Here is a 14,563-nt window from a genome sequence, read left to right on the forward strand (position 1 = left end):
CTGTTCGAAATGTACAATAAAAAAATTCTAGGTTTTCTTGTTAACAAAAGTGAAGAAAAAAAAGGTTAAACTAATAGAAATAGTTCAAATGAATTTTTGACGTCTATAGCCGTCAATGGCAGTGAATGAGTTAAATACTAAAGCCAGGGTGCCAACTGATTGAATGACAATGGCCAAAAAATGTTATGCTTCTCATAAATATGGGAATGGAATTGTGTTAAAATTTACAAAATGGTTAAATTGATCTTTCCTGGCAGGGAAGGTTTTTACCCCCCCCCCCCCCCCCTCCCGAAACCATTGACCCTAAGATTGCCTCTGCCATCAAGTAGGCAGTCCAGTGGAAGTCAGGCATCTTTAAATAAAAGTGTAGGTCCACTTTGTTATGGTAGAAGTTCAGTCCGTTGTTTATGTACGCCATGAATGTTCAAAATCAAACCTCAAGGAGGTCTAAACATAAGCACAGCGTTGCTTGTTGTGGCTAAGCAAAAAATGCAGCCCTGTATTAGCGAGATGTTTGAATGGTTTCATTAGAGGTGATAAATATACGAGGCAATTTGCGTGGTTTGTTTCTGCGTGTGCAATCTGTGTCACATGGTCTCAGGAATGCAAGTCTTCTGGCTCGCAGTGCTCAAATCCACACGGATGGACTACAAAGGGCTGAATGTTTGCACTGAACTTTTACCTGTTGATTCTAGAGGAGCCATATTTATTGAGGGCTCACACTTGCTTTTACTGCAGGAAACATTAAAAGTGGTTTTGTTCGCTATTACATACTGAAGCAGCTGTTTTTGAAACAGATGGTGAGTGAGGCAGATTCAGGCTCTGGTCCAAAATGGCATGATGTGTACATGAATCAATGAGCCATCCAATGACAGTCTTTTGTGTCATTTACAAGGACAGTTTGTGTTAAGGAGCACTTGGTGATTTAAAGATTAGAGTAGAATTTGTGGCACGAGAGATAGGACAGGAAAATTTATTCTCTCCATCATTGATCATATTGTACTGAAACGTTGTTGCACACATTGAGATGAGACAACATCACATCCTGTGAGCTGTGTGTGAACATTCTTGTCTTTTTCATGCCGCACCCAGTTGGCCGAACAAAAACAGGCCAAAATCCACGTCTCTGAAGTCTGTGAGCCAACAGTATTGGCTGTTAAAATACTCACTCTCAGCTTTTTAGCAATGTCACTGTCTGCACACAAAAAAAAAGACCATAAAAAAACAAACATGTTTGTCATAAATCACTATCTGCTGATACCAATGTAATATGTCTTTCTTCTGGAATATGACAGGAAAATTTATGTCTGATGAAATGGAATACGATTTGTTGCTTAACTTGCTTTTTATTCTTCGGTTTCCAGGTCTCCGTTCGACTATATCAGCTGGAGAGAAAGACAACAATAAAGACATGAATGAATTTAAAAACAATGTAGAACTCAACAGACTTCCACCAAAGCCAGAAAAAAACTTCTGATTAGAAAATCATGACCGCCTCATAGTACTTTTACACTCCAGTCCTGTAGGTGGCAGACATGACAAAGTGACACTCCCAGCAAACTTTTTCACATCCCAAATTATTATTTTTTTTAAGTCATCAAACCGCAGTGGTTTAGTTTGATACTTTTATTGGTAGAGATAAATTTAATACCAAGTAATATATATTTTTTAAAGTTAATAGATGATGATTTTTGTTTTATTTCATCTACCTTTTTCACTCTTCACTCTTTTGCTCGTTAAATTCACCCAACAGCAACAGTGATAGAAAAAAAAGAAGCTTTTCTATGTGTGTGTATTCAGTCGGTGAATCTGACAGCACCCTTCAGCGTCCTTCAATAGTCGAAACACTTGTGTTTACCCATAAACGGCCTTTTCTTCTGGCATAGTCACCTGCATTTATGCAGATTTTTAATCTCTACAATTTAACAGCTGACTTGTCTTAAAAAGTTACATGTCAGGAAACTGAGTGAAGACCAGATGACAGAGCGAGGCTTATTGTGTTCCGTGACTTGTGTCTGAAGCGCATTGTTTCAAGTTTGCTGTTTCTGAAGACAGTTCAAAATGTAATTGTTTCCAGAAGAAGAAGAAGAAAGGAATTGTGTTGCCTTTCATACAGCAAAGAATGTACAATAAGCTGAGTAGGGACAACATTTTCTTGTTTCTCTATTCAAGCCCTTTCCCTTAGTTAAAATGTGTTCCGGTTGGGCTACAGTGTATATAAATTCACTAAAGCTGCTAATTAGCATAATGGACCAGTTGAGTTTGCATTATCAGTGTTTCTTTTTCTTGTAAGCAAATAAACACGTAAGGAATACACATACACACGCACATTTGACCTTGTTTTGACCTCTAAAATCTCCAGGATGAAAATATGAGTCAGACAACTTTTTTTTTTTTTATGGTGTAAGGTGTCAGACTGGCTTGTTAAACATGTTTCTATGTAAAACACCATTACTAAAGGGAAAATCCAGCAGAAGCCCAATCTTTAAATCCCCAGTTAATTCAAATCTTCAACAACTGTGCAAGTCATGGAAAAAGGTGACCTGAGCTTATGACAGGAAGGTAACACATACGCACACGTGTACGTGCACACACTCCAATAATATTGTTGGTGATTTGAGAAGGAATGTTAAAAGTCAAGAAAACTTTTTCTCCAGGAAAAAAAACAACACTTGCTTGCTAATGTTCAAATTGTGTCCGAACTTGCCATCTGTTTTAACTTTTAAAGTTATGTAAGGTGAAAATAATGTGTTCCATAGGACTACCAGCCTGTGAACGTTTCTCAATGTTTACATACATTTATACTCATTGTAATTTACACTTTTCTACAGGTAGAGAGAGAAAAAAGTTTTGGGTGATGCCAATAACTTTTTGCGTGTTCCTTTCACTGAGAGTCATGATGGCGGTAGAACAACATTTACCTAGTCAACAGTATTTAAAGTTGCTTAGCCTGCTAAATTTTGCAAACATTTTCCAGAACCAAATTGGCTCCAAATCAGGGGGCCACTAAGAAGCATCTGGAAGCGGTAACAGTGTTAATAAAACTGCAAATACTTGCTGGACAAAAAAGCTTTGTATTTGGTTGTGGTCATGGATAAGCTGAGTGGCGCGTTTGTATGTTATACAGTCAGTACATGACCCTCGTGAGCTTTCAATGAGTTTTTACTGTTGCTCTGACACCACAGGAGCTTCTCTGCATGCAGATTGTTTTGACTGCAGGTTTCAAAATGCATTCCAGCAGAGGAAAATGGACAGATTTATTCTGTTTTTAGAAGTCTTAGTCGTGAGACTTCAGAAGAAATACGTTTTTATTGTTTTTTATAGGCCATATGTACTGATCTGAAGAGAATCCAACAGTACCATATCCACCTGCTCATATTGGCTTTCAACTTTTTGCAGCTCTGCTTCCCTGACATTCTTTCACCTGAAAAAAATGTGTGATGGATTTCTCTTAGTAAAGGTGGAGCCAGGATTTTTTTTACTGCATTTGTTGGTCATTCCAGGTTACTGATAAAACATATAAACATCTGTTATCAGGTGCATCTGCTTGTGCAACCAAACGATGTCCGAATATTATATTACATAACAGTGCTTGTCAGTTTTTGGTTAGCTTAGTAACTAGAAGGAAAATGCGGGCCAAACTTTATATTACATAACATTGCTCGTCAGTTTTTGGTTAGCTTAGCAATTAGCATGAAAATGAGGTCCGAACTTTATATTACATAACATTGCTCGCCAGTTTTTGGTTAGCTTACCAATTAGCATGAAAATGAGGTCCGAACTTTATATTACATAACATTGCTCGTCAGTTTTTGGTTAGCTTAGCAATTAGCATGCAAATGCGGGCCGAGCTTTATATTACATAACATTGCTCGTCAATTTTTTTTGGTTAGCTTAGCAATTAGCATGACTTCTCCATCTTTTCTCGTAGTAATCCCCTTGTGAGAAAGATTTTTGCCACAAGTGATCTTATTTGATGATTATCGACTTAATGTGTTTAATCACACTAGCTAGCTAACTGAAGCTCGTTGCAAGCTACTTAGTGTGACCTTCATAGCACCAAGCTTGTCTGGACTTCCTACTATACGAATGTATGTTAGGTGATTTCACCTAAAAGGTCATTGATAATTATACAGTAGTTAAATAATGAAGCACCTTCAATTGATGTATAACACAGCCAGATACTGGATCGGGAACTTCCATCAAAAACCTTTGGCAGCAGTAGTCTGGCTTTGCAGAACGAAGCTGACTTAATGAGAATGCACTAAAACCAAGTCTAATAGAGAGAGAAAACATGTGGGGAAAAGTTGGACCATCTCCCTGCTCCTCTCAAGTGCCCTTATTAACATGTGATGTCGACATTTGTTCTTTATTTTAGTGGAACAGACAAGATGTGCTTTTAATGTGTCAGAACACAGGTTAAGTAACTCTTCCAAACTCGTTTTTGCAGTGGATGAGTTCCCTTCAACATCTTTTGCCGTCATGTAATCAAGAGGATAAATCCGGTCTAGAATGAGACTCGTACCTCATGGAGGACTTGGCCCAGACAACGTGAGCCTGCTCAGACCATTAAATAGCACTTTGCAATGTTTGTAGAGGACATGGTGTCACCTGGAAAGTATGGATGTGGTTTTATTCATCGTGCTGTGTAAGACTCAGACACAAAAACAGTGATTATTGCTTAGATGGTGCATGGTGACAAGGTAAAGTTCTAAATGCAGGGGTCAGCAACCGTTCATGTCAAAACAGCCATTTTAAGCCAATAAATAAACAAAAATCAGTTTGGAGCGGCAAAACTTCTGAACATTGTGATGAACGAAACAGTGTGCTAGTCATGTACTGAGGGTCCAAGAGCTAGAGCTGCACCAGAACACAAAAATATCAGAACAGCATCACATCCAATGCGTAGAGATTAATTTTCTTCTATTTTTTGTTGTAATTTTTCATATTTCATTTTTCATACATTGTTAGACGATCCTACATTTCTGTCAAATTTCTGACATTTATGGTCATAATATGGTAATTTTCTGCCTCTCTTCTAACCTTTAAAAAAAAAAATCCTGTTTTTTTGCTATTAATTTTAAGAGATTTTTGACAATTTTGTGGAAATTTTAAGATCATTTTCAGGATTTCTTCTTTTGTTTTTGGACATTTTATGGCTACTTTTTGAACTTATTCTTTTCTGCCGTTTTTTAAATATATTTTTTGTGCTTTTTTTTTTAATTCAATTCTCTGACATTTTTAGCAATATCCTGGATGTTTTATGGTAATTCTATGCTTTTCTTCTTCCTTTTCAGACATTTTATGGTCAGTTTTTGGAAATGTTTAGGTATTTGTTAAAACTTTTTAATCTACCCTTCGTCTCTCTTTTTCTGACAACGTAAATAATTTTGACTGACATTTTTTTAAATATTTTTTTATTTTTATTTAATGATTAATTAATTTAAATATTTTTTTATCTAAAAAAAATATATCAATAAAAAAATAATGATTTATACTATCTTTTTTTTTTTGACATCCACAGAGAGCCCCAAGAGAGGGACTAAAGAGCCACATGTGGCTCCAGAGTCGCAAGTTTCAGACCCTTGTACTAATGAATGCACTGTGAGAGGACCTCATGGCCTGACAGTGACCTGACGGTTCTGTGATACTTTAAACAGATGGAAGTCAAGTAGGAAAAATATCACATAAGACTGTATCAGTTTCCACTAAAGCTTAAATTACCACTTTCCCAACACTCTTAAATCAAAACTAAACAGAACTAGATAATCCCAAACAAATTACAGTTGACAAACGACACTTGCACACCGACCTACTTGCTGCAACAAAAAACTTTGCCCTCCGGTATTCTTATTGGGAAACAATGAATCACAAACAACACGACATGATTTTCAAGGAAGAAGCTGTTTACATTTACTAAAATATTACAAAAAAGGACAAAAATAGCAGCATAAATAAAGAATTTGATGGGGTAGCCTACTCACTAATGAAAATGGGTTGGGGGGTAAAAATCCGCGATAGAGTGAATCTGCAATCAGTGAACCGGCAATGAAGTGGTGATTTTGGAAAGATGGAGATATACCAGTGACAAAATCCAGGGTTATGTGGGACCACTGAAAGGTGGACTACACCCTGCACTGGCAAAGGCCTGATTGCGATAACAGGATATCCAATTACATATGATCTTTTTTTCTGTATCCTGCCATAACCCTTATCCAAATTGGTCACTTTGGAGTAAAACTTCTGGATTTTATTATTATTTTATACTGTCTTCCCTTTGTTTGTGTGTGCCTTTATTGGGAGCGCTGTTCATGTTGTACCCGATTTGGCCACTTAGGGGCAGTGTGGTTCCCCGTGGTCTGATACACTGTGGCCACATTAGACAGAAGGAAAAAGTCAAGCTAGGGTACTGTGTAACTCTAAATAAACAAAACCGACAAAGTTGTGACAAGACCAAAAATCAAAGTAACAACAAAACACCAGTGGTGACAGCGACAGTGAGGAGACCGGAGACTATATACACACACACTAACGACACAACAAGACACACCTGGGGCAAGACACAAGTGGCTGAGGGCACGGATTGGTTGACACGAGGAAGGGCAGGATTACACTCAACAAGACCAAGGGAGACACACAAGGAAAAACAGAACCCAAACATGACACGGTGATTGTTTCAGTGCATGAACGAAGTCTAGTAAAATGTTAAATTCATAAACCGAGATTTCCACAGTACAATACAGTACAGTATAATGAGTGCAGAGCTGTAGTGACCAGTTAAAATATCTGTTGAAATATGCCGGTTGAATATAAGAGCCCATACAAATGTATTTTCAATTTGCTACATTTGGGGCCCTGGGGGGATTAAGGACTCAAATCTCTTAACTATTCTGTTTCTGTTTTTTTTTCTTTCTTCATTTATGCTTTAAAAGCTTCAGAGTGAGTTTGCAACATTTGCAGATGACGTTCACCTCTTCGCACTGCTGCTGTGGCTTTTGGCCCAAGCGAGTGAGTCAGTCTCCCCATAAAGCGCTACTGACTTTTGTCATGGCGCCAATGCTGACATCTCTGCTACACCACTACATGTTCTATTCCATTCAGACAGACATGAGACAGCATGTCACACTTGGTGTCCGAACAGGAGGCGACAGAATAACACATTGCAGAGCCAGATGAAAGACTATATTGAGGAGTTTATTTCATTTTCTGCACAATCAAATGTAAATATTTTGAATGAATCTCAGACAGAAGACCCAGTCAGAGGGGAGATGCCGGTAGGATATCTTGTTGCCGTCCAGTCGCAGGATCTTCAACCGGGAATAGGTCAACGGTCCCACTTCTCTGCAGAAACTCGTCACGTTGAACTCTAAAAGAGAACACTTTGTTATTAAATGATCAATTCTGCATTCTCGGTGACAACGCTTTGGTTTGGTTTCATGCTATGCTCTGTGTGTTCTTTGGAAGAACTCAGGCAACATTTCCTCTCAGCCAGTCTGTGTTTTCTATTCCACTTCACAGGTTCTGTGGTTAAAACGGAGGCAGTAAAAACCGCAGCGCTTCATTTCAGTCATAGCGCGGCTCTCGCCCCAGACCAGGAGCTTTGGTGCGACGAGTTAGCAAACCACTAAGGTGTGTGTCATTATGGAACTGCCTGTTTTACTTCCTGCTTTGGGAGACAAGCAGACATTCTTATCGTCACCACTGCAGCCTTTGAGCCCGAGCTACTTTCCAATATGGTGACAAAAGGTTTTATTGTGTGCTCAGTGGTACTGTCGTTGAAATCCAGTCCGTCAGCATGATGGAGAGCAGATCGAGAAAGAGGATAATAGAAAGTAGAACAGCATGTGCTTCTCGCTCATCTGGCACGATTTCCTCTCGTCTAAAACCATCACAGATGTTTTCATACCGATCTCCCTTTTCTTTTGCAAACTTATTTTTCCTTCATCATACAACAGCCCCTCCCCTTGCTCTCCTCTTTGCTGATCTAATTTGCACATCACCTTCATTTGTTGGCATGCATTCAGTATCATATGTGTCTCTAGCTACTGTATACATTATGTGTATATAACGTATATAAGTCAGTGCATCTTCTTTATCAGCTGCTGCTTATTTAAATAATAATAAACCATAACCATAAAAGACATTACTACTACGACAAGTTGTGAGCAATCTGGATTTCGTTTTGCAGATCTCTTACACATCAAGTTTACACTATTTAATGATGATTTTACACATCGCTACACTTACTCTGATTGCCTCTGCATAAAGGAAGAGGAAAAGCAAAATATTGCCACAAAAAAGTCAGAACATGTATTTAAAAAAAAAAAGCAGAAAACAAAACATTCAAAAAGTAACCATAAAGTATGTTAAAAAAAAAATGAAGAAGTAGAAGAAAGATGAAGAAGAAGAAAGACTGTCTTTGGAATTGCCCAAAAAAAAGGTCAGAAATTTCATTAAAAAGGCAGAAAAGAAAACGTTCAAAAAGTAACTATAAAATGTCCAAAAACAAAAGAAGAAATCGCTAAAATAACCATATAATGCACACAAAATTGTCACAAAAAAAGTCAGAACATGTATTTTAAAAAATGGCAGAAAAGAAAACATTCAAAAAGTAACCATAAAGTAATTAAAAAAAAAAAACAAGAAGAAGAATTACTTTGGAGTTGCCAAACAAAAACAAGTCATACAATTCATTAAAAAAGGCAGAAAAGAAAATGTCCAAAAACAAAAGAAAAAAATCCCCAACATTACCATAAAATGTCCACCAAATTGCCAAAAATGTCAAAAAACTAATAGCAAGGCAGAATTTTTTTTGAAAAAAATAGCCATAAAAGGCAGAAAATTACCATAATATGTTCATAAAATTACCAAAAATGTCAGAAATTTGACAGAAAGACAGAAAAGTCAATAAATGTATGAAAAACTAAGTCTGAAAAATTACATTACATTACAAACAAACACACTGTTTCATTCTTCATAATTTTCAAAGATTTTGTGCTTGGCTCCAGACAAGATACTTTTTTGTTATGTGACCTAAAATGGCTCTTTTGACAGTAAAAGTTGCTGATACCGGACCTACACTTATACAACTATGGTATTTCTAACTTAAGTTACTTATCATTATTAGGTTATAATTCTTTAGGACTTTAAAGGGGGGTGGGGCTACTTCAGACAAGGTAAGTATCAATCAATGAAGCTACACTTTGTGTGTGCCAAGTGTTATTGCTGTCAGTATTCCATGATGTGTTTATGCACAGCTCACCTTGTATCTTATTGGCCTCCAAGTAGAGGTGCTGCAAGGTGGTGGGGACTGTGGGGATGCGCGTAAATTTGTTGTAGGACAAGTCCAGTTCCACCAAGGTCGAGAGATTGAAGGCCTGTGGTTGGATGTTGCCACTTTTCAGGAAGCAGTGGCTTAAACGAAGGTACTGGAGCTTGACGAGTCCCCCGAAACTGTCCTCATCGAGTCCTGACAGGGAGTTATTGGACAGATAGAGCTGCTGCACGGAGGCCGGTAAATGTCTGGGGACTGATGAGAAGGAATTCCCACTGAGGTCCAACAAGTTCAGATTAATAAGACCTGAAAGACATGTAAACATGCTCAATGGTTATATTTTGAACTTCCCTCGGCTAACCAAAATAACTGAAATGCCAGCCAATAAAAGAAAGAACCTCGAAGCTCTCCTTCTTTGATGGTTTTCAAAAGGTTTCCCTGCAGAAGCAGCAGTGTCAAGTTCTTCAAGTTCCTGAGCGCCTCGGGCCCGATTCTGCTGATTTGGTTATGGGCCAGGCGGAGCTGCTTGAGACCATCTGGCAGATTACTGGGCATTGAGCTCAGCTGGTTGTGATTGGCAAAAAGATAAGATAGTTGGGTCTGGTTTTGCAGGATACCCTGGTCCAGCTGGTCACTTTTCAAACGGTTGTGGTCCAGAATGAGCCAGTGCAGTCCGGTAATGTTTGCCAGAAACGAGGCAGTGAGGGAGGATATGTTGTTGCTCTGTCAAAGAAGTAAAAGAAATGTGACGTGCTGAAACTTAAAAAAAACAACAAAAAAAACAGCATGACCTTCTCAATTATTTCCCTACCTGCAGAAACAGGTACTGCGTTCCAGCTGGTAGGTGCTCCGGGACATCTGCCAGGCCTCTGTGGTCACAGTACAGCGCCGTGGGCCACTGAATGGGGCAGTCACACTGTTGCGGGCAGGCCTGGGGGTTGTTGGCTCGGTACCAAGCTGCGTCTAAGCGGCCCCGCAAGCTCAGCACGCTGGGCTCGCCCAGCAAACGGTCGATCCACAAGGGAACGCCGCCGTAGTCTATGTCAGCCAGGGTGGTTGTCGAGGCCACGGCAAAAACACACGACAGCACCGGCAAACAGCACAGCACACCCATGGAGACAAGATGGCCTGCGTGGAAAGAAAATCATCACAACTCAAATTTGGAGTTTGTCATTTGGCTAAGTGGAGGCAGCCTACAGATCAGATTGTGTGTTTTGTCTTTATTTAAAGTATACAACTTTTTTAATTGTGTTAATAAAGCTATAACTGCCATTCCAACAATTTTATGATATTATACCACTGTACACTTAAAAAAATAAAATAAAATAAAAACACAACACAAATTAATTATTATTTATTTAATTATTTATTTATTTAACTATAGTAGTGCTCACTAGACCTCCACCAAGGTCAAACCACCCAAAAATGTAAGTCTGACTGGTTTGATGAACAAGCATTATTATATTACATGGCCTGCATTGGCGTGATACTGTTCCACTCCAGTCCTGTAGGAGGTGCTAATGCGCTTGAATAATTTGCAGGTTCTGATAGGTCACCGCTTCGTGTGTTAATGCAAGTAGAGTGCAACAGTGGAAAATAATAGTGTACCAAAATTGAATTGTCCCCCCCCCCCAAAAAAAAATAAAAAATAAAAAATACGTATTTACCGGTAGTTACTTATTTAAAAAAATATATATAATAATACTCACGATTAATTTAGTAACTACTATTTTCTACAAAGCTTGTTTTATAAAATTGAAATTAATCTAGTAAGTTTCCATTACAATAACAAGTCAGAGAGGTTTGCATCATCAAGAGGTTTGTCTACATAAGCACGTGTGCAGTGTCAAGTTGTGCAAGTGACACTCTTGCTTGTCAAAGTATAGCGCAAGCCAAAAGTCAAGTAAAGGCGAATGTGATGAGTCACTTCGAGCTAATTACTCTCCAGCAAATGCAGGCAGACACTGATTAAATTGTCACATTTCCAGTTTGGCAGGCCTTTACAAGCACGTTCAGGATAAAACTTTTTTTTTTTTAATTGCACACCCAAAGAAGACCGTAAATTTACCTTTATGTTCAGGCGAAATTTTGATAAAATTCCCAAATGAAGCGCTCGGCATCCTGCAGGGACACTGAAGTCTTTTGCGTGTGTGTGAAAGAGTGTGAGAATTTTCATGCTATGTTTACTCGCTCTCTGATACATTCCTCTTCCTCAAACATTGGCCCCATCCCAGACTTCCTCCATGCTCTCCTCTTGCTAATTACCAAGTCAATAACGTTTGGAGTAAACGTGCCTGTAACATAGAAACACGCATGCACATGCACATGCACATGGCCTCGTGCACGTGCATCTGTGTGCACTCATTACAACTTCAGTGTGTGTGTGTGTGTGTGTGTGTTGGGGGTGGGGTATATTGCCTTTAGGCCTTCCGCAGAGTACCTGGGGATCCAAACAGACCATTCTGTGTGTGTGCGTGTGTTTTTGTGCGAGCAAAATGATTCCAGACTTTTCTCCCAAATATGAAGGAGGATCGTGGGGAAAGGGTTGGGAACAATAAGAAATATTGCAAGTGTGCCATCCTGTACAATCATAATAAATCACATGCTCAATTAGGTTCTCAGCTTTTTAAGTGTCAACGGTGTAATGCTGACATGGTAGCTACCCCTGCACAATCACAATCAATCAAGCAGAGGTATTATCGGTAATTTAACAATATGTTTATTATTTTGGTTATAGTTTGCAGTGCACTGTAAAAAAATAAAATATATATACAATAAATAAAAACCTTGTAATTTTCCGGCAGCTGGGGTGCCAAAAATACAGTGAAATAACAGAAACGTATTCTAACTAACTTATTTAAAAAAAATAAAATAATAGATAACATAAGTCAATTAACAAATAATTTATTGTAAAATTACTGATTTTTTCTATTTCATTCCTCAGTAATTTTAAATGTTTTATTTCCTTTTTCCCCCAGAGTTTTAAAGTTGCATTTTGCATTTTATTCATTTAAACAAACTGTCAAATATTTTTGAAATTAAGATTCATTTGTGAACATATTTTAACAACATTTTGGGGTGGGGGGGTGGGGGGAGGAACTAAAGAACAGAAATATTGTGTGTTTTCATAGTTATTAATTTCATGTTATTTTACATTTAGTATATAAGATCACAGTCTATTTTTGAAATTAAATGATCATTTAAAAATGTAAGAAAAATCTGTAAAATAAAATAAACATTGAAATACTGTTATTTTAGTTGTTTTTTTTATTAGTGTAACCTCTCGTTGGGGCTCAGGTGTGATGAGTTGCTTAATTTGTCGGCCCGCACTTTCATAGATTTGCGGTGTCCTCGGTTTGTTTCATCTTAACACTTTTGTCTGACATTTTGTGAAAGGTCACATTTAATTACCATAATGTGATAATTTGTTATTTAATTAATTTGTTACATTACGGTAAATAAAATCTCCGCACGCCATAATTACATAAATTTCTATTTAAAGTACATTGTGTAATGTTTTACTCATTGTGTCAAGTTTAAATGCTGTGTATTGCTATATTAATGATAGTATTCAATGTAAATGTATAACATTGTCACTCAGTTATTTTTTAGCATATATATGGTACATTGCAGTTGTACGAATGTCATTTTAAGACAAAGCTGAGAAAAAGAGACCTTTTGTACACACTTGTATATGTTTGTAAATTTAAAAATGAATTGACAGGTTTGCTCTAAAATACTCTAGAATGCTGGAAATAACAATCCCTTGAAAAAAAAAACGTTAAAGGGGAAGTCATCCCAAAACATTTATTTACAATACTTCGGTCTATGCAGCTCCATTAGTCTAAGCACATTATTTTCTTTTTTTAATTAAGATTGTGTTTGTCAAATATTAAGCACCAAAATCGACTTGTTTCTATCAATCTCAGGGGGTGTCAACTGAAAATAACATCACAGTTGCTCAGGGCTCAGGTAAAGACTGATCACAACTCAGCTTGAGAGCTCTCAAACTCTGAAAACAGGCCCACGGCCAGTCCCTATACAGCAGGATATACATGCAGTATAATATAACATAGATAAATAATGTCAAAGAAATTAAATATATATGCTCTATAACATTTTGTAGCATCCTTGGTTGAAATAAAAGTGGTCTCTCCAACTGATGGTTCACAACTTGTATTAAACTTTCCTTTGTGTGAACACACTGTAAGAGCTACAATACAAATAAACAAAAATGCCATTAATAACTCAAACGGTATGTTTTGTGTATCCTTTTACCGTATTTAAGCCATATACCAGGGTGACCATATTCCCATTTCTAAAAGATGACACTTGCCCCGGCCTTGAAATTGTGGTACCAGTCGCAGTTACACAGTGTACTTCACCTTCTTTGAGTCACGCAATGCCAACCGGACATTCCCATGAATTTATAAAAACCCCGGACGCTCTGATTGTGTCATACGCATCAGACAGTCTTGTCAACAGCACTTCCCAGAATTGACAGAAGGGGGCAATGTTTCTTTCTCACAAACTTTCTAAATCCATGACATTTAGAAACAAAAGAAAAAGAACATTTATAATAAATGGAGGCGGAATAAATTGTTACAGGTTTTTTTTATTTTTTATGTAGGACTTCAATTATGCATTGTGTTCCTCAACATGGATTTGGCGTATAAGATTATCTTTCTTTTTACACTACAGTACCACAGCTGATTTTAATGTTTGTAGGACAAGTTATTCAAACAATTTACAACAGCTATCCATATAAACGTCCATCCAACGTCCATTCCATTTGTGACTTGCAGACATCTGCTTTCCATTGTGTACTTGATGTTGTTTCCTGCACCTCGGGCTGGGTGCTGCTTCATGTTACTTTTAAAAGGATTGACCCCTCCCCCCTCCCCCCTTCTTCTTCAAATACTCATTTAACATATCCATAAACATCAATAATATATGTCTCACAATAATCTTGACTTCATTTTTTATTTTTGGGGGATTAAGGAATGACCAGGATTTGTAATGATGTAGTACTACTAGCAAAAGCTATTGTGCCATTATACACATATTAAAGGGGAAGTCAACGTTAAGCATTTCTTGACAATGAAATGTTATGTGACCTAACTAGTCTAAACATTACATTCTGCTTAATATACATTACGAGTTATGCAGCAACATCCAGCCGTTTTTATCCATCTCAGGGGGCGGCCATTTTGCCACTTGTTGTCGACTGAAGATGACATCACAGTTGCTCAGGGCTCAGGCAACGACCAATCAAAGCTCACCTGTTTT

The 14,563-nt window shown here is 37.7% G+C and overlaps 1 protein-coding gene across 1 annotated transcript; it reads right to left on the bottom strand.

The window, feature by feature from the left end:
- Positions 1-7,175: 7,175 nt before the first annotated feature.
- LOC147167062 (lumican) lies at positions 7,176-11,430 on the bottom strand. The gene is made up of 5 exons (XM_086087637.1): positions 11,343-11,430; positions 10,086-10,402; positions 9,673-9,997; positions 9,263-9,580; positions 7,176-7,366 (listed from the first exon to the last, which is right to left on the bottom strand). Exons 1-5 carry the CDS (start codon positions 11,392-11,394, stop codon positions 7,215-7,217), a joined length of 1,164 nt encoding a protein of 387 aa, XP_085943763.1. The 5' UTR covers positions 11,395-11,430; the 3' UTR covers positions 7,176-7,214.
- Positions 11,431-14,563: the final 3,133 nt, after the last annotated feature.

This window comes from Leptonotus elevatus, chromosome 10 (assembly GCF_054856555.1).
Source record: "Leptonotus elevatus isolate MCC_2025b chromosome 10, RoL_Lele_1.0, whole genome shotgun sequence".
Taxonomy (NCBI): domain Eukaryota; kingdom Metazoa; phylum Chordata; class Actinopteri; order Syngnathiformes; family Syngnathidae; genus Leptonotus; species Leptonotus elevatus.

Coding starts and splice junctions, on each gene's coding strand:
- LOC147167062 (XM_086087637.1), bottom strand. CDS start 11,394: ATGCCGAGCGCTTCATTTGGGAATTTTATCAAAATTTCGCCTGAACAT. Junction 10,403..11,342: donor AATTTCGCCTGAACATAAAG/GTAAATTTACGG, acceptor CTTTCCACGCAG/GCCATCTTGTCTCCATGGGT. Junction 9,998..10,085: donor CGCAGTACCTGTTTCTGCAG/GTAGGGAAATAA, acceptor CTTCTTTGACAG/AGCAACAACATATCCTCCCT.